The 23099-nt window shown below is 37.5% G+C and overlaps 1 protein-coding gene across 5 annotated transcripts in view; it reads right to left on the reverse strand.

Moving 5' to 3' along the window:
* Window positions 1-23099, reverse strand: part of CTNNA2 (catenin alpha 2) — a 1320456-nt gene that overhangs the window by 1015293 nt on the left and 282064 nt on the right. For all 5 annotated transcript variants that reach the window (XM_043468829.1, XM_043468828.1, XM_043468827.1 and 2 more), the window contains one exon: window positions 11839-12034. In XM_043468829.1, coding sequence (XP_043324764.1) covers window positions 11839-12034 — 196 coding nt within the window. The remainder of the gene's footprint in view (window positions 1-11838; window positions 12035-23099) is intronic.

Here is a 23099-nt window from a genome sequence, read left to right on the forward strand (position 1 = left end):
AGCAGAATCTTTACTGTCTGAGCCATCTGGGAAGCTTTTGGCTGGGCGCAGGAATACAAACTTTTATGGATAGCTCTCATCCTCACCCAGGTAATTCTGAACTGCATGGTCTATGAACTTCACTCTGAGGAACGCTTGTGAAAAAAGCCTCTATAAAGGAGGGAAGGAGGTGCCTTGGGAGGGACGGTGAACAGCGGTGTGTGGACACACCAGATGATCACCAGACCCTTGACTCAGCTGCACTGAGACTGAAAAGACACTCACCATACCAACTTCAAGGTCTTCTCTTCACTTGATCTAATAAACATGCATCTGTTATATTACTTGAATATTATTTTTTAAATAATATTATTTTTTAAATTAATGGATCTATACTCAGCAGAATACAGATTCCAAGTGGGGCAGGAAAGAGGACACTGCCTTCCTTCTTCCAGGACTGGACTGCGTTGATTTACATATTAATAGGGTGGCTGGAGGAAGAGAGGCAGGATTCCAATGTGATATTAGAAGCTTCTTGTCCAGGGAAATAGGGCTTCCCAAGTTGTGCTAGTGGTAAAGAACCCACCCACCAATGCGGAGACGCAGGTTTGATCCCTTGTTCCAGAATATCCCCTGGAGTAGGAAATGGCACCCCACTCCAGTATTCATGCCTGAAGAATTCCATGGGGAGAGGAGCCTGGCGGGTTACAGTCCACGGGGTCCCAAAGGTTCAGACACACCTGAGTAACTGATCACGCCCATCCAGGGAAATGGATTTTGATCAGATCTCAGTTGGGGGATTCACACAGTTGACATAAACAGGAGTTTCTGTTGGACAGCTCATTACACCATCACACCATCCTAATAGCAAAATGGATGGGGAGGGAGAAAGTTACCAGGTTGGCTTGACCCTTTTGTAATCCCATGGACTGTAGCCCACCAGTCTCTTCTGGTCATGGAATTTTTCAGGCAAGAATACTGGAGTGGGGTGCCATTTCCTACTCCAGAGGATTTTCCAACCCAAGGATCAAACCTGGGTCTCCTGTTTCTCCTATATTGGCAGGCAGATTCTTTACCACTTGCACCACCTGGGAAGCCCACCAGATCATCAAGAGGCAAAGATTTATCCCTTCTCAGAGACATGAGGACATCTTTCTCTCACACCTTTCTCAGTCTTGTTCTGTCTGTCGCTGCCCACTGGTTGTTAGTTACTCAATAAATATTGATTGGGTAAAATAATAATTATAACAATGAAACTAGTTGATATAACTATATCACTCCACATTGTAAGTTGTATTAAAACAAAGAAAAGCTTCACTGAGCAGTGAAAGGTCTGATCATCTCTTTGATTTGGAAATGTTTTCATGAAGAAGCTACCTCTTTCATCTGTACCTTTTACCACTTTGCTCCATGAGATCCTTCTTAATGATGGGTTAAGGCCATGTACATTTCTATCTATACCATGGCCAGATGCATCTTATTGGCTGGGCCATGTCTTAACTGTTTTGCCCAGATAAAGAGTGAGCTGTTGACTGAAGACAGGAAACTCAAGAAATTGCTCCAATAATTAAGAGGGTGTGGAAATACAATAATGAAATAGCACAGAAGCAGCTGCTGGGTTACATCATTAAATGAACCTGCTTATTGGGCAAAGATGGACAGTGTCTATCTTTCAAAGGACAGATTATGGATTTCTTTCAAGTCTAAGAAAATTCACAAAGAAAATATGTGAGCATTCCGTTCTAGCAGATGTTGTTACACACCAAATAAACAAATTAAATAAAAAATTCTTAGATAATTAGCCTGATACAAATTGGCCTTTTTAACTACATCCAAGGAAGGAATAACAGCTGTATTCAATAAATGCAATTTTTTGAAATGTGAGAGAGTCAAACAGATGCCAGTAACAGACAAAAAATATAAAAGCATCTACAAAAGTGTTCAACTATCAGATAGCCATGGTCTGTTAAAAACACTTCCTTTTTCATTCAAAATAATTGAGATCACTTCATCCAAACTGCTTTTGTTCTGATGTTTTCTATAGAACCCATTGTTGGGTATATCTCTCTTTCCTACTAGCTTTGGAGATAAAGAAATCTGCATCACCTCATGTGACCAACCTACATTTTGTCCCTTTGTATCCACAATTCACCTCACCAGTGGCTCCCTCTCTTGATATAGGCTCTGACACTTCTGATTTAGGCTGAACAAAATAAGCAGGCAAGCAAACAATCATATTCTCTGTCCACAATACTTTCTCCAATTACTCTTCTATTTCTCTCTTTCCATTCTGAGACAATGTTCAGGGTCAGGCATTAAGTGTTCTTATGTGTCAGGCACTGTGCCAGTCTTCACAGGTGAAATAAATAACAAAATAAATAACAAAATGATAACACATAGTCCCTAATTTGAGTCCAAGACTACCTTAAGGGGAAAAAAAAAAAAAAAGAAAATGTGCAGTAGATAGAGCAATAATGACCAAAGAAGGGGATGGGCAGATTTCCTGCCTACATCCTTTACTATGCAATCTACTCTCTTCTTTTAGCATCTTTTTTTTCTTTTTAGGCATTGTCCTTGCAGCCTCCTGAAAATGTACTTTACATACTTAATGGCATCTTTCTAACAAAATCCAAGGTGTTTTCTCATTAATCATCCTCCATGATCTCAGAAGAATTTGACCTGATTGCAACAGCATTCCCAGTTTGGATTGATCACTGTCTTTTTCACAGAATATTCTATTCTCCTGGATTCAAGATTCTGTACTCTGTTTGCTCTCTGGTCACATTTCAAGGCATGCCTTTCCTCTCTGATTCATTTCTATCCCATTTTCAGTCTTAATGCAGCTTTTCTTCTAAAACTAATCCTCTTTCCTTTCCTATCTTCTGGAAAGTACTATACTCAAAGGAAGTTCTGATTCTGAAAGCTTTATTTATCAACTCCAAAAACTTTCAGATTTCTGATTTCCCAAAGTTGCAGATGACACCATCCTTTGGCAGAGAGTGAAGAACTAAAGAGCCTCTTGATGAAAATGAAAGAGAAGAGTGAAAAGTTGGCTTAAAACTCAACATTCAGAAAACTAACATCATGGAATCCGGTCCCATCACTTCATGGCAAATAGATGGGGAAATAAAGGAAACAGTGTGAGATTTTATTTTGGAGGGGCTCCAAAATCCCTGCAGATGGTGACTACAGCCATGAAGTTAAAAGATGCTTGCTCCTTGAAAGAAAATCTATAACAAACCTGCTGCTGCTGCTGCTAAGTCGTTTCAGTTGTGTCTGACTCTGTGTGACCCCATAGACAGCAGCCCACCAGGCTCCCCCGTACCTAGATAGCATATTAAAAAGTAGAGACATTAATTTGCCAACAAAGGTCTGTATGGTCAGAGCTATGGTTTTTCCAGTAGTCTTGTATGGATGTGAGAATTGGACCATAAAGAAAGCTGAGCGCCAAAGAATTGATGCTTTTGAACTGTGGTGTTGGAGAAGACTCTTGAGAGTCCCTTGGACTGCAAGGAGATCCAACCAGTCCATCCTAAAGGAGATCAGTCCTGAATATTCTTTGGAAGGATTGATGCTGAAGCTGAAGCTCCAGTCCTTTGGCCACCTGATGCGAAGAGCCAACTCCTTAGAAAAGACCCTGATGCTGGGAAAGATTAAAGGCAGGAGGAGAAGGAGGCGACAGAGGATGAGATGATTGGATGGCATCACTGACTCGATGGACATGAGTTTGAGCAAACTCTGGGAGTTGGTGATGGACAGGGAAGCCTGGCATGCTGCAGTCCATGGGGTCGCAAAGAGTTGGACACGACTGAGCAACTGAACTGAACTGAATTGAACTGAAAGTTTCATTTCTATAGCATTAACCATCTGCTAGGCAGTTTCCTTTATCCACCGATGTTTAAAATCAAATTGGTCCTCTTTCCTCAACTGTCATCTCTTAACATGTCACAATTAAGTTGTCTAAGGCCAAAAACATGGAATAAATGTTGACTTTTGTCTCTTCCCTTCAACAAGTGGCAAATCTTTTATTCTTTTTTGCAGTGTCTATAATATTTTGGTTCTTATTTCTATTCCCATGACCATCACTTCAATCCCAGACATTCAAAGTATTTCTCCTTTTGTTTTGTTTTCTCTGCAATGTTACAATAATGCCTAAGCAATCTGAGTCCTGTCTTTCTATGACTTAGTCAACTTTTCATGAAGTTGCCAAACAAATCTTTCTAAAACATCCCTTAAATTGGTACAAACCAACCTTTGAACTGCCTTCTTGTTTCTCTTTTATCATGTGTCCATATGTCACTTAGTTCCTGAACTTTTCCTAATATGGTCCCTATCCACCATCTTATTGTAGTTCTAATTATGCCTGAATATGAAAATTCTCATCAAATCAGGGTTTTTGTAGCTATCCCCCAAATATCAATGTCAGTTGTACCTCTTTACCTTTTAAAATTGTGTTCATTTCACATGTTAGCCAGGTAATGCTCAAAATCCTTCAAGCTAGGCTTCAACCGTATGTGAACAGAGAACTCCCAGGTGTACAAGCTGGATTTAGAAAAGGCAGAGGAAGCAGAGATCAAATTGCCAACATTTGTTGAATCATGGAGGAAGCAAGGGAGGTCAGGAAAAACATCTACTTCTGCTCATTGATGATGTCAAAGCCTTTGACTGTGTGGATCACAATAAACTGTGGAGAGTTCTTAAAGAGATAGGAATATCAGACTACTTTACCTACCTTCTGAAAATCCTGTAGAAAGGTCAAGAAGCAATAGTTAGAACTGGACATGGAACAACAGGTTCTTTCAAAATTGGGAAAGAAGTATGTCAAAGCTATATATTGTCACCCTGCTTATTTAACTTATATGCAGAGTCCATCATGCAAAATACTGGGCTGGATGAGTCACAAACTGGGATGAAGATAGCCAGGAGAAATATCAATAACCTCAGATATGCAGATGATACCACCCTTATGGCAGAAAGCAAAGAGGAACTAAAGAACCTCTAAATGGAAGTGAAAGAGGAGAGTGAAAAATCTGGCTTAAAATTCAACATTCAAAAACTAAGATCATAGCATCCAGTCCCATCACTTCATGGCAAATAGAAGCAGAAAAATTGGAAACAATGACAGACTTTATTTTCTTGGGCTCCAAAATCACTTCAGATGGTGACTGCAGCCATGAAATTAAAAGACGCTTGCCCCTTGGAAGAAAATCTATGACAAACCTAAACAGCATATTAAAAAGTAAAGACATGAGTTTTCCAACAAAGGTCTGTCTAGTCAAAGCTATGGTTTTTCCAGTAGTCATGTACAGATGTGAGAGTTGGACCGTAAAGAAGGCTGAGCACCAAAGAATCGATGCTTTCAAACTGGGCTGTTGGAGAAGGCTATTGAGAATCCCTTGGACTGCAAGGAGATCAAACCAGTCAATTCTAAAGGAAATCGACCCTGAATATTCATTGGAAGGACTGATGCTGGAGTTGAAAGTACTGACTGTCTTATAGATTTAGCTCTCTAGTACATACTCAACACATATTCCCTGAGTGCCTACAGAATGCCAGACTAGGTAAAACATCTTTTGGTATAGAGTTACATTGATCCGTGACATCTAAGTATTGAATGCCATATCAGAATGCTATATCAGTTTCCCCTATCTAACTTTATGTAAGCTACAAGCTCATAAATCTTGTAAAATGACTGACTGCCATCAGCTCCCTAAAGGGAAACAATTGCTAACATACACTAATGAGTCATCAGGTGGGGTTGATCAGCAAGAAGAATATTATTCCATGTCTTTTCAAATTGGTTGCACAATGAAATCATCTGGGGAGCTTTAAAAATCTCAAGATTTGGGTTCCCCCCAAGAGTTCCTGACTTAAACGATAAGGTCTGAGGCCTGGACATCAGGAAGTTCAAAATCTTTCCAAGCAATTCTAATATTCACTAAAAAATGAGAACCCTGAGATTAACACCTCCTGGTGAAGGAAATGGCAACCCACTCTAGCATTCTAGCCTGGGGAATCGCATTGACAGAGGACCCTGGCGGGCTATAGTCCATGGGGTTGCAAAGAAGTCTGACACAACTCAGTGACTAAACAAGATTAGCCCATAGCTTAAAACCTAGAGTTTTCAGTTGAGGGAGAGCATGGTGGTAAACATTAAAAATGTTTTGACATTCTCTGTCCCAAAGCTGGCCAGAGCTTCCGTATAAAGACCTCATTGAGATAACTGCCTCCACAATCCTTAGTAAGAGCTTCTCTATGTATAATACATGGGTTATACAACTATCCAATCATGGTTTGCTAAGACCACTTACAATGACTACCAACTCTAAGCCACAGTGAGTTATGCAGTCCTTTTCAGAGAGACTGCAAGACACTGATTCAATTCTCTAAGATCCTTGGTCTAGCATTGTTTATTAATAGGAAAGCCAGCTATTGTCTTAAGGAGTACAGATTGATTTAATAAATTATAAAGAATAAATTTTGTCTGACATTTATGTAAAATTTAATTTTTCAAAAATCTTTTGTGTCTCCATTATGTAAAACAACCCAATAAGGCCAAAACAATGATTATTACCTTTTTGAAAATTGGAGACAATAAGACTGAAACAGGTTTGGTGATTTAGCTTAAATTGTGTAGTCAATGGCCAAAATAACACTGGAAATCAGATATATTAATCAAACATCTGATGCTCTGCTAACTTCACATAAAAATCTCTTTGAATATAACTTGCCATGTGCTGGAGCATCATGCCAGGTCCTTTAAGAACAGAAAGAAATATATATATCCCGATGAAGTTTAAACTTCAATTAGGAAGATAATATACATATATGTAATACTATATCTATGATAAAACAGACACACATGCACACACACACACACACCCTTGACCAACCATATTTACCCAAGTCTAAAATATCCCATTTTTATCCAAGTCTAAAATATCAGTATTCTAGGCTTTGACTATGATTTCTCTTTTTTATATATATTTAAGTAATTTATCTTCATTACTTATTTTTAATAGAAATGCTGCTCATATTCTTCTTTTGCAGTCTATAATTTAGAGTATAGGAAAATCTTCTACTGAAATATTCTAGGACAAAAATATTGTCTACCAGTCCAGTATTCTTGCTTGGAGAATTGCATGGGCAAAGGAGCTTGGCAGGCTATAGTTCATGGGGTCACAAAGAGTCAGACATGACTGAGTGACTCAGCACACAAAAATATTATCACCACTCGTACTGAACACCTAAAAAAAATCTGACATGTAGTTTAGGATTAAAAGATACATATTTTTAGTGATTACAAAATTCAACACTAAATTTAACTATATGAGATACAATAATGACATAGTTAAATGGATAATTTCATATATAATCTTCCCAGATTACAGTAATTATAATCATGAGTGTTGTGAAACTTTGAAAGAATAACAGTAAATGATTCTATATTAAAAAATATGAAAATGAAGATGTACTATACTAAAACTTCAGGCATTTAACTCAGGCTGAAAATATTTTTTAAAAGTGACAATGCTTTTCACCATTTGATTTAAAGAAGCAAAAACAATTCAATAGAAAAAGATTATACACAATAGATTCAATTCCTAAAGCATATATCATTTAATAAGTAAGCATGTGTGGATGCTAGAGCTACATTAAAGAAAGAAAGTGTTTTCACAATTTCTGAATTTAGAAAGAGATTTCTACGCTGGGAGGAAAGGCTATTTGTTGTTGATGTTGTTTAGTCACTGTGTCCAAATCTTTTGAGACCCCATGGGCTGTAGTCTGCCAGGCTCCTCTGTTCATGGGATTTCCCAGGCAAGAATACTGGAGAGAGTTCCATTTCTTTCTCCAAGAGAAGATACCTAAGTTTCAAAGTTTCAGTGACTAAATATTCCTACCCTAGTCCTCACTTGCTCCCCCATCCTCCCTGCTCCCCACCTTTCTCTCAAAGTCAACTCAGCCTCTCACTTGTAAATAAAATCTAGGTAATAGTCAATCAGAAAATCTGTGCAAAACCAGGCAGTCTATGGGGTTACACAATAAAGAACCAAGTTGGAACAGAAAGCAGAAAAGAGAGCCTGTGGGCACAGAACTGAAAGGAGAGCCCAAGGACTCTGCCGTCAGAGACAAAAAGTATACACATGACAGACAGGTGAAGTGTATTTGAGAGTACCTGAAGATAGGAGAAACAGAAAAAATAATTTTAAAGTATTTTTCCAGGAAAATTTATTTTGCAAATATAACATTTCCTTGAATTTGACCTTGTTTCGAAAAGGACATGTAGCATCTGGGCTTGATACATAAGTATCATTCCTTATTCATAATTTCTCAGTAAGGGAAATCACTAGTATAATGGAAATTTAAAATATTCTCTATAATAACAACTGATAAGCTGTCCTAAATTAACTTTATAATTTCTCACTCTAATATTCCTAGGACATTCTGACCAAAAACTATGCTGGTTATTATATTATGCTCCCAAAACAGCATTTCATACAAGCTTTGAGAAATCTAAAATATTAATTTCTACAGAAGGTGTGAAAACCAACTTCTAAGCATAATATAAGGGAAAGTTAAGGATGGTTAAGGGAACTAAATAGGAAAATGTAACTTGTCTGATGACAGATAAATCTTTGAGAAAACAGCCTAGAGGCCAGTTAATAAAAACCCTCTGTAGTAGGAGAGGTTCACTATATTGACGGTGGTACACATCTGTCAAAACTTATCAAATTTATCAAAACTTATCAAAACTTATCACACTTTAAATGTGTGAAATTTATTATCTCCCAGTCAACCTAAAAAAAGAAAAAGAAAGTATCCAGGCTACAGATGCATGAACACAAGTGTCCATCTGCAATTCAGAAGGAATACCAGTTTTCAATAGCACTTAGAAACTTGGAAGCTATTATGTTGCTAAAACACATATATAAATATATTCCATCCACATTAGATGAAATATGTAAAATTTAACACTTTGAATTAAAGAAACAATTTATATGAGTGTTATGTAAATAGAATTAACATTTAGATTTAAGAACAGAATAGGAAGCACATGGCAGTATGAAGAAGGGTGATTCTTGGTATGGAAAGATGTTTGGTATTTCCAGGGACCAAATATCCATCTGCAAATTGAAAAAGTGGCTGGTTTGCAAGTAGAAAGGTGATAGAACATTCAATCATCTATTCCTTCATTTCATCAACAAATACTTCTTAAAGTCTTACAAATGCCAAGCATTGCAAATCAATGGTTGCAAAAGAGACACAGGGTGTTCTCTATCTTCATTAATTTCCAGTGTGGCAGAGAACAAAGCTATCAATTAAGCCACCTCACAAAAATTATATTATCCAGTGGAAAGTGACAAGGAAATATCCATGAAAGAGTATCACAGGAGTGTCAGGGACGGATTCCCTGGGAAGGTATTCTTTGAGCTGGGATGTGCAGAATGAGTCTTTCTTAACTATGAGAGAGAAGAAAGAATGTATAAAGACCCTGGAGAAGGTAAAACATGGTGCTTCTGAATAACTAAAATAGAAGTTGGTCAATTTAAGAGGTACCTAGGAGTTAAAAAATCTATGGGTCTTCGTGGTAGATTGTATTTGGAAGGAAACGGAAGTAGTAAGCATGATACCAAGATTTCTGCAACTGAATACATATATGTGGCATCACTGCAGATGATGACTACCATGAAATCAGATGATGATTGCTTCTTGGCAGGAAAGTGATGACAAACCTAGAGAGTGTATTGAAAAGCATAGACTTTACTCTGACGACAAAGGTCCACATAGTCAAGGCTATGGTTCTCCCAGTGGTCACGCACGGCTGTGAGAGCTGGACGATAAAGAAGGCAGAGCACAAAGAATTGATGCCTTGGAACTGTGGTGCTGGAGAAGACTCCCGAAAGTTCCTTGGACAACAAGGAGATCAAATCAGTCAATCTTAAGGGAAATGAACCCTGAATACTCCTTGGAAGGACTGATATTGAAGCCAAAGCTTCAGTATTTTGGTCATCTGATGCAAACTGCTGACTCATTGGAAAAGTTCCCGATGCCAGGAAAGATTGAGGTCAGAAGGAGAAGAGGGCATCAGAGGATGAGATGGCTAGATGGCATCACTGATGCAATGGACATGAACTTGGGCAAACTTCAGGAGATGATGAAGGACAAGCAGGCCTGGTATGTTGCAGTCCATGGTGTCGCAAAGAGTCAGATAGGACTGGGAGACTGAATAACAACAAATGTGGCATTTATTAGACAGAAAACAGAGGACAGAGATGAGGGGGATGTAGGTGTTTGTTCTAATTTCATGGTGTCCTAGAATTTTCCACTAAAGCTGCTGAACAAGACCACATCAAAATTTAAAATGTCTGTGTATCAAAGGATACAGTCAATAGAGTCAAAAGATAGCCCACAGGAAGGGAGAAAATATTTGCAAAACAATATCTGATAAAGGGTCTACTCTTATAACTCTATAACAACAAGGCAATGGGCTTAAATAAACATTTCTTCAAGGAAGATATAAATATAGCCAACAAGCACACGAAATAATGCTCAATATAGTCAATCATTAGAAAAAAGGAAATCAAAATCACAATGAGATATCATCTGACATTCACTGTGATTACTACTATAAAATTAAAAAAAAAAAAACACAGAAAATCACAAGTGTTGCCAAGGATATAGAGAAACTGGAACCCTTCTGCACTATTAGTAGAAGTATAAAATGGCAAGGCTGCTATGGAAAACAGTAGAGAAGTTCCTCAAAGAATTAAAAATATAACTACTATATGATCTAGCAATATCACCTCTGGATGTAAATCCAAAAGAATTGGAAGCAGGGTGATAAAGAGATATTTGTATACCCATGCTCATAGCTGGATTATTCACAATGGCCAAAAGGTTAAAGGCACACAAATGTCCACCAACAGATGAATGGATAAATGAAACACAGTATAAATATACAATAAAATAATATTCAGCCCTAAAAAGGAAAGGCATTTTGACATATGCCACAATATGCATAAACCTCAAGGACCTTATGCTAAGTGAAATAAACCAATCACAATAAGACAAATGCTATGATGCTACTTGCATGCATCTAGAGTAGTAAAACTCTTCAAAAAAGAAACTCACATAGTGATTGCCAGTGGTTTGGGGAAAGGCAAACTTGGAGGTTGTTTAATAGGCATAGAATTTCAGTTTTGCAAGGTGAAAAAGTTATGGAGATTAGTGACTCAACCATATCATTATACTTTATATGACCAAACTATACACTTAAAATGGTTATAATAATATATTTTATGTGTATTTTACTACAATTAAAAAATTTTAATATACTAAATAAATAGTATTATTGATAGCTTCCTAGCTATATAATTGATCAATTGGTAGCTAGTTAACCAGATAGATTTTTGAGAAAAGTCATGAACTGAAAATAGAAATTTGGGAATCATACAAAAGCAATATTAATTTTCTTACACTGTATTCTCCTCCCTTCATCTATCAAATCTTGAATTTTCAGTGACTTTATAAATACAAAGGATTCTCATCGTATCCTCCCCAACACCTAAGTTTAACATGAGAGTCTGGTTTCATCAACCAGATGAAAACAATCTGAAGAGCAACAGCAGACATGGAGTGTCTGTAGCTGTGTTAAACTGCCACAACAAAGAAATTTCTACCTGCCTATACACCTAATTCCAGCAAAATTAAAAATGAGAAGTGCATATAGAGGCGAAAAAAAAATAATAAGACTACTCTTTTGAGTAGTCTTATTTAAGAGTAGTCTTATTTTTCTAGAAAAAAACCCACTGTTTAAACATCATATTCATCCCTCTGAAATAATATCGTTCTTCCTACCTTGTTTGCGGACATCCTCAACAGCAGCAACCAGTTCTTCTTTGAGATCTTGACTCTCCTTAGCAATCTGTTCACCTTTTTCCAGAAAGTTCTGAGTGGCTTGCTCTACAGATGCGGCCAGTACATGGGCTTTCTTTGACCTTCCTTTCTTTTTACCAGATGGGCCTTTGTTGCTTGTGTTGACAAGTGTTGTCACCTTAAATACAAAAGAACAATTGTAAAATTGCTCTGCATAACTGTCCAGAAATAGTGTATTATTATCTCATAATTTTAAAATATCCTTTGTATATTAAATCATAAATACATCTCACATAGCGTCATCTTAAGGAAAATGTGGAATTATATGGATTAGCATATAAATTAATAGCTATTTATTTCCTGCAAGGGAAAAAAAACAAAAAGGATGTGAATAAAGGAGGAAGAGCAGACTTGTAAGTAGCTCAAAATTTTCAACCCACTGGAGGTTGTGCTTTCACAGATTGACAAATATAGTGCTGGTTAGAGTACCTAGATTCAGGGAGGAAAGAAAATAGAATAAACGGTGGAACTGCCTTTGAGCTTTCAGTCAGGAAAACCAGTACCCAAGTGAGCTCAAAAGTGAGGACAGAGATGAAATAGTAGTTAATTAATGGTGGACCATCAAAATGCATGATTTATGTGTCACTTTCCATAGGCTTTAAATGAAGATTCTTGCTATTTCCGATTTCATCTTATAAAAACAATGTGGTAAATTTGATCCGAAGAGCCTGAATGACTCAGTCTCAACATTTGGTTAACCTGCGAAAATTTCCAGAATAGAAACTAGATTTGCATTATCACTCCTTTTCTAGGTATCATAGTTTGGATACATATTTCAATTGCCAAACTTCTTTTAGTGCTACATCTAGAGCAATTCAATCTGCTAACAAAGCTTTTAATATCTTTTAAATACCTTATCTCCTATTGACTTCTGAATATTTTCTGCCAGTGAGAAGTCTGGGAGGGAAATGAATGCAACTGTTTCATATTCTCTTTAGCTAGTCATCTACACCTCTGCATTATTTTTATCAGATTCACAGGAATGTGGGTGTTGTAGTTTATTTGCACTGAGGTGTCTATCCTGCTTAGGAAACTAAACCTTTTATTGGAAGTTATCAAGAAAGCTAGTCGACAGAAAAGTTCTAAATGCTTTAGTCTCTGCTCTTTACTCCAAATTACAGAGCAAGCAAAGTGATTTGGCAAGTCACAATCAATGTCTAGTCAGTTTATTAGGAAAGATAATAATACCAGAAGGAAAAAAAAGTATTAAGAAAACTAAGATGATGAATGAAGTAGAACCATTACTTCAGACGTGGTTACTATAGAAATGGGAACCATCATATTCAGCTTTCTTTTGATTGCTAACTAATTAGATACAGAGAATTAAAGAAGGACTCTGTAAGGACATTTAAGCACAAAGACTAGCTAAAAAAAGAAAGATAAAATCATTAAGAATAAGACTGCCAAAAAATGGTAGTTAGCTGTAAAATGTATATGGAGTCAGTCACACTTTAGAGTTTTTCCAGTTCCACCTACAGAAAGTGCTAGTCATTCAGTTGTGTCTCGCTCTTTGCAACCCTAAGCACTGTAACCTCTGTCTGGAATTCTCCAGGTGGGAATACTGGAGAGGGTAGCTATTCCCTCAGAGAAGGCAAGGGCACCCCACTCCAGTACTCTTGCCTGGAAAATCCCATGGACGGAGGAGCCTGGTAGGCTGCAGTCCATGGGGTCGCTAAGAGTCAGACACGACTGAGTGACTTCACTTTCACTTTTCACTTTCATGCATTGGAGAAGGGAATGGCAACCCACTCCAGTATTCTTGCCTAGAGAATCCCAGGGATGGGGGAGCCTGGTGGGCTGCCATCTATGGGGTCGCACAGAGTCGGACACGACTGAAGCAACTTAGCAGCAGTAGCAGCAGCTATTTCCTTCTCCAGGGGATCTTCCCAACCCAGGTATCAAACCCAGGTCTCCTGCATTGCAGGCAGATTCTTTATCATCTGAGCTACAAGGGAAGCCCCAACTTACAGAGGCAACCTTCAGAAGACAGACAGTATGTCTCCAAAGTCACTTTTCTGGGAGACAAGAGCATTCTCCTTAATGTGGATTTACATTAACACATTGACGTATAAAATATATGACACTAAAAGATGAACTCCCAGGTCGGTAGGTGGCCAATATGCTACTGGAGAAGACTGGAGAAATAGCTCCAGGAGTGAAGAGGTTAAGCCAAAGCGAAAACAACACCCAATTGTGGATGTGACTGGGGATAGAAATAAAGTTCGATTCTGTAAAGAACAATATTGCATAGGAAACTGAAAGTTAAGTCCATGAATCAAGGTAAATTGGAAGTGGTCAAACAGGAGATGGTAAGAGTGAACATTGACATTTTAGGAATCAGTGAATTAAAATGGAACCAGAGTGGGCGAATTTAATTCAGATGACCACTGTATCTACTACTGTGGGCAACAATCCCTTAGAAGAAATGGATTAGCCTTCATATTCAACAGAAGAGTTCAAAATGCAGTACTTGTGTGCAATCTCAAAAATGACAGAATGATCTCGGTTCATCTCCAAGGCAAGCCATTCAATATCACAGCAATCCAAGTCTATGCTCTAACCACTAATGCTGAAGAAGCTGAAGTTGAATGGTTCTATAAGGACCTTTTAGAACTAACACCAAAAAAAGATGCCCCTTTCATCATAGGGGACTAGAATACAAAAGTGGGAAGTCAAGAGATACCTGCAGTAAGAGGCAAGTATGGTCTTGGAGTACAAAATGAAGCAGAGTAAAGGCTAACAGAGTTTTGTCAAGAGAACGCACTGGTCATAGCAAAACACCCTCTTCCAACAACACATATTGAGAATGTGTGTGAGAAGACTCTACACATGGACATCACCAGATGGTCAATATCAAAATCAGATTGATTATATTCTTTGCAGCTGAAGATGGAGAAGCTCTATAAAGTCAGCAAAAACAAGACCAGGAGGTGACTGTAGCTCAGATCATGAACTCCTTATTGCCAAATTCAGACTTAAATTGAAGAAAGTAGGGAAAACCACTAGAATATTCAGGTATGACCTAAATCAAATCCTTTATGATTATACAGTGGAAGTGACAAATAGATTCAAGGGATCAGGCCTGATAGATAGAGTGTCTGAAGAACTATGGACAGAGGTTTGTAACATTGTACAGGAGGCAGTGGTCAAAACCATCCCCAGGAAGATGAAATGCAAAAAGGCAGAGTGGTTGTCTGAGGAGGCCTTACAGATAGCTGAGAAAAGAAGAGAAGCTAAAGGCAAAGGACAAAAGGAAAGATATATCCATCTGAATGTAGAGTTCCAAGGAATAGCAAGGAGAGATAAGAAAGCCTTCCTCAGTGCAAAGAAATAGAGGAAAACAACAGAATGGGAAAGACTAGAGATCTCTTCAAGAAAATCAGAGATACTGAGGGAACACTTCATGCAAAAATGGGCACAGTAAAGGACAGAAATGGTATGGACCTAACACAAGCAGAAGATATTAAGAAGAGGTGGCAAAAATACATGGAAGAACTATACTTAAAAGATCTTAATGACCCTGATGACCACAGTGGTGTGATCTCTCACCTAGAGCCAGACATCCTAGAGTGTGAAGTCAAGTGGGTCTTAGGAAATATTACTACAGACAAAGTTAGTGGAAGTGACTGAATTCCAGTTGAGTTATTCCAAATCCTAAAGGGTGATGATGTGAAAGTGCTGCACTCATTATGCCAGCAAATTTAGAAAACTCAGCAGTGGCCACAGGACTGGAAAAGGTCAGTTTTCATTCCAATCCCAAAGAAAGGCAATGCCAAAGAATGTTCAAACTACCTCACAGTTGCACTCATCTCACACACTAGCAAAGCAATGCTTAAAATTTTCCAAGCTAGGCTTCAACAGTATGTGAACAGAGAACTTCCAGATGTTCAAACTGGATTTATAAAAGGCAGAAGAATCAGAGATCACATTGCCAACATCTGTTGGATCGTGGAAAAAGCAAGAGAATTCTAGAAAAACATCTGCTTCATTGACTATGCTATAGTCTTTGACTGTGTGTATCACAACAAATTATGGAAAATTCTTAAAGAGCTGGGAATGCCAGACCACCTTACCTGCCTCCTGAGAAATCTGTATGCAGGTCAAGAAGCAACAGTTAGAACCAGACATGGAACAATGGACTGGTTCCAAATTGGGAAAGGAGTATAAGTCTGTGTATTGTTATCTTGCTTATTTAACTTGTATGCAAAATGCTGGGCTGGATGAAGCACAAGGTGATAATGAATCTATCAAAATGACTACATTGTGGTTCCTTTTCCATAAAGGCAAACAAATGTCAACTTTTCTGTTATCTCATGGTTCATTACTGTATTAAGCACAGTTTAGGTAATGTTCATAATAGCAAGTCTGTATGAAGTATCTGTTATGTTTGTTCCAAAAAATAAAACATGGAGTATTACCAGGAAGGTCCTAAGAAAAGTGTGATTACTTTCAAATGCAGCAAATCATTTCAGTCCTCTTTTAGAAAGCAAACTCATTTACTCACAGGTGGAAGAACGTAAACGGATATAAGAGCACAGAATAGAGAGAAAATTAGGTGGCTCCAAAATGCTCATGTCTTAATCAGTTTAGAATACAGAAATAATTGTTAACTCTCCCCATTGTTATTCAGTGTTTTGTTAAAGTACAAAGTCAACCATTTAGATATGAAAAAAGACAGGACAGATATAAATATTATAAAGGTAGACACTAAATTGTAATTACTTATAGAGATTATGATAGTATCAAGAAAATACAAAAGAATTAAAAGAAAAACTATTAGAACTATTTGTGGCTAATACTAGACAGCAATACAAGTCAAGTAGATCAGCATTACCAATGAAAAATCTAGTTTAAAATATCCTATTCACAATAACCATAAATCAATATTATCCAAGATAACTGTAACACAAAATATAGAATGCTGTATGAAGAAAATTATAATTTTGATGAGGAACATAAAAGATGATTTAAATAATAAAGACACATACCAATGAGCCTTGGAGACTATAAACTTCTGTGCTTAAGTTTGACATTGAGGCTGGGACTAGGTCTGGGGCAGACATGACCTACAGACTTTTACCTATCTAGTGCATCTTCTTGGCAAACTTTTAAGAGATGATTATTCCGTAGAAATTCTTGGTTGAATGGAATGCCTCCACTTACCCTAACCAGGCACTGTCTAATCCCCACACCAACTTTCACCCAACAGTCATTCAAGATCTACACAGTCCCATTACCTCTCTAACAATTTGTAAGCATATCTTTTGTGCAGATTAAAAAAAATATAGAGAACATAAAGTTTCAGCAACAGATATGCAGAGTAATAGCATGAACACTGAAATGCGAAAATGGACATGGTGTTTTCTAGGCAGTAAGGAGACCATTCTCACTTGAGAAGGGGGCTGTACATCAATGATATAGAAAACAAGGTTAGACACATGTGGTGGAATAAAACTTTGAAAGGTTCTGAAAGCTGAGCGAAGGAGTCTAGATTTTATTAGTCAGTGCAAATATATTTTTTGAAAATGAGAAGCATATTTGTTAGTGTCCTTGTTCTCTTTCCATTAATTTCTCAGGCCACTGAAATTTTACTTTCATCCCCACACATCTTGAAGCAGAGTCCTCTTTAAACTGATCTCTCACTAAGGTAGTTAATGAATTGCCCAAATCAAATTATTTTTTTCTTATCAGACTACTCTGTCTCATTTTGTGCTATTGACCCACCTCTTCTTTCTCCTAGAAATATTTCCTGGCTTGTTCTCTTAGCAACATATCTTCCTTCTCCAAACTCCAATAGCTTTTAGAAGGGCCATCAAGCTTACGTCTTTCTGTCCCTACCTTTATCTTCTCCCTCCTACATTAGTAAAGACTTGCTGCTTCCACCAACCTTTACTTTAAAAATTTATTTTGTTGAAGTGTAGTTGATTTACAACATTGTATTAATTTCTGCTGTACAGTGAAGTGATTGTTATATAACTTTTTCATATTCTTTTCCATTATGGCTTATCACAGTATATTGAATATGGTTTTCTGTACTGTACAGTAGAACTCTGTTGTTTGTACATTCTATATAAAATAATTTGCATCTGCTAATCCCCAACAGCCAATCCATCCCTCCCCCACCTCTTCTCCCTTGTGGCAACCATAAGTTTGTTCTCTATGACTCTGTTTCTGTTTTAAATATAAGTTCATTTGTGTACTTTTCAGATTCCACATATAAGTGATATCATATATTTGTCTTTCTCTTTCTGACTTACTTCACTTAGTATGATAATCTGTAGGTCCATCCATGTTGCTGCAAATTGCATTGTTTTATTATGTTTTTATGACTGAGCAATATTCCATTGTGTGTACATATATATATATATACACACACACACACACACACATACATATACCACAATTTTATCGATTCATCTTTCAGTGGACATTTAGGTTATTTCCATGACTTGACTATTGTGAACAATGCACTGTGAACATAGGGGTTCTCGGATCATTTCTAAGTATAGTTTTGTATCAACACTCTTTAAGTGGATCTACTGATCACATCATTCAGACTCATTAGCTGTGTCAACTTCTCTCTAAATTTTCAATAAGGTCCCTCTCAGTACATTCCTCAATCTTAGCTTAAAAGGATACTTGACTTTATTTAGTCCCACCTCAAATATTTCCTCGAAGTCTCTGCCTCTCATCAAAGAAGAGAAAAAATCCTACAGTTTATAGATGAGAGTATAAGTGGTCAATGGTCTTGCCACCTTGACATAATGATGATCCCAGTGAACCCTGGCCAATGGAAAAGCTCTGCAATAGTCAGAGGCTTGGCACCTATTTTCAGATATGTCATGGTATGGTGCTGTTGTTGTTCAGTCACTAAATCGTGTCTGACTCTCTGTGACCCCATGGACTGCAGCATGCCAGGCTTCCCTGTCCTTTACTATCTCCTGGAGTTTGCTCAAATTCCTATCCATTCAGTCAGTGATGCTATCTAATCATCTCATCCTCTGCTTCCCTCTTCTTTTTTTGCCTTTAATCTTTCCCAGCCATCAGGGTCTTTTCCAGAGTTGGCTCTCCCCATCAGGTGGCCAAAATACTGGAGCTTCAGCTTCAGAATCAGTCCTTCCAATGAATATTCAGGGTTGATTTCCTTTTGGATTGATAGGTTTGATCTCCTTGCATTTCAAGGGACCCTCAAGTCTTCTCCAGATCACAATTCAAAAGCATCAATTCTTCAACATTCAGCCTTCTACATGGTCCAACTCTCACATCCACACATGACTTCTGGAAAAACCATAGTTTTGACTATACAGACCTTTGTCAGTAAAGTGTTGTCTCTGCTTTTTAACATGTTGTCTAAGTTTGTCATCGCTTTGCTTTCAAGGAGCACATCTTTTAATTTTATGGTTACAGTCACAGTTCACAGAGTTTCAAGCCCAAGAAAATAAAGTCTTATTACTGCTTCCACTTTTCTCCCTTCTATTTGCCATGAAGTGTTGGGATCAGTGTGATATGAGTATAAAACTCATAGACTTCTCATCACCTAATATTCTATTATAGGAATAGACCCTCCATTCTTATACAACAGTAAGTAATGCAGTTAGCCAACACCACATCATCCTTTCTTTTTCTTGCACTTTGTTTTATTGTAAGACAACTTATCTGACTACATCTCTTCTATTTGATCAGTTCTCTGCTTCCTGGACATATAAGTGCAATAAACACAGAAGACTTTTTCCAAAATGATAAGCAATGGTGAGAGCACTAAGGCATTTTGTCTTAGCAATTGTGTCCATAACCAACAACAGTGTAGTTTGTCTAAGCCTTACCCATAGGGCAGTTGATTCAAAGTAAGCTCTGGAGATTAGCACTGTCACCTAGGAACTGTTAGAAATATAGGCTCTAAGGCCCACTCCAGACCTACTAAAAGAGATTCTGTATTTTAACAAGATTCCTAAGTAATTCATATGCCCAATAAAATCTGAGAATTACTGAATTCTAGAAAAATGATTATCAGATTTATTATACTGTAGAGTCACCTTGATCTTGTTAGAAGGCAAATTCGTAGATCTTACAGTGCTTCTGTCTATGTAGGTCTCTGCTAGGATATTTCACAATCATCACATAAAATTAGGTTATATATCATTTATAGGCTTTACTTTCAGAAACAGAGGTTTAGGTGAAGCAAAAGAAAGTGAGAAAGAAATAGCAATGGCTTCTAGAGGTAAATCTTTCCTCTTATCTTAGGGGCCGTGACATACATAAAAACAATTTGTCAGTGAGTTGATCAAATAGTTGAAAGGCAATTTTCTCTATTAGGCAATCATAAGAAACTTGGAAAAGTAAGAGTATACAGATGTGAATGCTGTGACTTAAGCCAATATTTGAGCTCTCCAGAAAACCAATAAAAGAGAATCAAGAGTTGAAAATTAAAAAATAAAAATAAATAAAAGAATGATGACTTGGGCACCATTTTACTAGATTCATGTACTCTTCAGATGTGTGTAGTAAGACTTTATGAATTCTGTTGCTGCACTGCTCTGAAGCATTTTATTTGTCATAATTACTCAGCAAACATAACAGAGAGCTTTGATTACCATTGCAGCTTAAAAAAAGCAAGAGTACTGTGAGGTGACTATTTGAAAACAAAATTATCAAAAACAAGTTATTTATTCCAGGAGCAACTAAAGATAAATGAAAAACTCGTTAACGAGGAAAACTCTTTAATGGAGTTAAAATGCTCTAATGGTAATAGAATCTTAAGTCAGGTTTTGAGAAGTACCAAGTTAAAAAATAATTACCAAGTAATGAGTCAAAATGAAGTCTTCCTTGAATAACTCCCAGATAACCTAATCTATCTGGGGCTTCTCTGGTGGCTCAGAGAGTAAAGAATCTGCCTGCAATGCAGGAGGCCCAGATTTGATCCCTGGATTGGGAAGATCCCTGGAAAAGGAAATGGCAATCCACTCCAGTATTGTTGCTTGGAAAATTCTATGGACAGAGGAGCTTGGTAGGCTACAGTCTAAGGGGTCACAAAAAGTTGGACACAACTGAGCAGCCAACACTTTCACTTTCAACCTAATCTAGGGTTTCCCTGGTAGCTCAGATGGTAAAGAATCTGCCTGCAATGCAGAAGACACAGGAGATGCAGATTCAATCCCTGGGTTGGGAAGATCCCCTGGTGAAGGGAATGGGAACCTATGTCAGTATTCTTGCCTGGACAATTCCATGGACAGAGGAGCCTGGTGGGCTACAGTCTATGAGGTCACAAAGAGTGACTCGACTGAGTGACTAATGCACACACAGAAACAACTTCATCTATTCATTTAGTAATTATATAATAAGCATAAATATGGCTTACTATATATGCTCACCTTGTGGTATAGCCCATTAAAAGCTATTTCCTTGCACAGAATCTCCATGAAATTTAAGGTATATGTATACTGTACATTTTGAAGAGAAACCAGCATGATGATGCTAGTGCTCTATCAAAAAGAAGTGATAATACAGACATAGTAGTCTCACTGATAGCTAAAGTAAGACTTCCATGTGATAGAAACTACTGCGTTAGAATTTCATATTGAACTGGTGTTTTTTTCCCAAACAAAACTCTATACCCTGCTTTAGAAAAAAAGAAGTAACTACAAGAACCATAGTTATTGATGCTTCCACAGCTTCAGAAGTCAGAATTACAAACGATGATCTTTTGTAATGATGTACTAGTCATTTTAAGAGGAATAAGAATGGGGAAACAGTGGAAACAGTGTCAGACTTTATTTTGGGGGGCTCCAAAGCACTGCAGATGGGGATTGAGCCATGAAATTAAAAGATGCTTACTCCTTGGAAGAAAAGTTATGACCAACCTAGACAGCATATTAAAAAGCAGAGACATTACTTTGTCAACAAAGGTCCATATAGTCAAGGCTATGGTTTCTCCAGTGGTCATGTATGGATGTGAGAGTTGGACTATAAAGAAAACTGAGCACAGAAGAATTGATGCTTTTGAACTGTGGTGTTGGAGAAGACTCTTGAGAGTCCCTTGGACTGCAAGGAGATCCAACCAGTCCATCCAAAGGAGATCAGTCCTGGATGTTCACTGGAAGGACTGATGTTGAAGCTGAAACTCCAATACTCTGGCCACCTGATGTGAAGAGCTCATTCATTTGAAAAGACCCTAGTGCTGGGAAAGGTTGAGGAGGGCAGGAGGAGAAGGGGCAACAGAGGATGAGATGCTTGGATGGCATCACTGACTCAATGGACATGAATTTGGGTAAACTCTGGGAGTTGGTGATGGACAGAGAGGCCTGGTGTGCTGCGGTTCATGGGATCGCAAAGAGTCGGACATGACTGAGTGACTGAACTGAACTGAAGAATAATTCTCATCACTTTGTCTTTGAAATTTCTTCCGAGTTATCTGATATTGACAAGGTAGATCAGGATGTTTGTTCACTGATAAGTGAACTGATAAGTGAGTCCTGGAAGCATGCATTCTTAAGCTTTGAAGGTAAGGTTTTATTATATCTAAAACAGACCTGAACTGCCACTAGTTGATTACTGCTATAAGGAAATCCTATATGTAATGTTTCCCATTTATTATTTTTGGTAGACTCATTCCCAACTTTAAATAGGGCCTTCTCACTCAGATGCTTTGGTATCTTTCCCCAAATACTTTATCTTGAAGAGTATACAGATAGTTTCCAACTTATGATGGTTTGACTTACAGACTTTTCAACTTAACAATGGTGAGAAAGCAATATACATTCAGTAGAAATACACATTTATTCTTAGAACATTGATTTTTGATCTTTTCCTGGGCTAGCAATATGTGCTATGATACTCTTTTGTGATGCTAGGTAGAGGCAGCCTCAGTTCCCAGTCAACCCACCATTCCATAATCACAAGGAGAAACAATGGATTCACTTATAACTATTCTGTAATCATCCAACTATTCCATTTTTCACTTTCAGTACAGTATTCAATCAGTTACATTAGGGATTCAACACTTTATTTAAAATATGCTTTAGTTATCCATATACATGTATCTATTCTTTTTCAAATTATTTTCCCATGTAGGCTAAAGAATATTGAGCAGAGTTCCCAGTGCTATATGTTAGGTATATGTGTAACTGGATCAGATTTTTGTACACTTGAAAATTACATAACATTGTAAATCAACTATAGCCCAAAGT

The sequence above is a fragment of the Cervus canadensis genome, chromosome 5, assembly GCF_019320065.1.
Source record: "Cervus canadensis isolate Bull #8, Minnesota chromosome 5, ASM1932006v1, whole genome shotgun sequence".
Classification (NCBI taxonomy): Eukaryota; Metazoa; Chordata; class Mammalia; order Artiodactyla; family Cervidae; genus Cervus; species Cervus canadensis.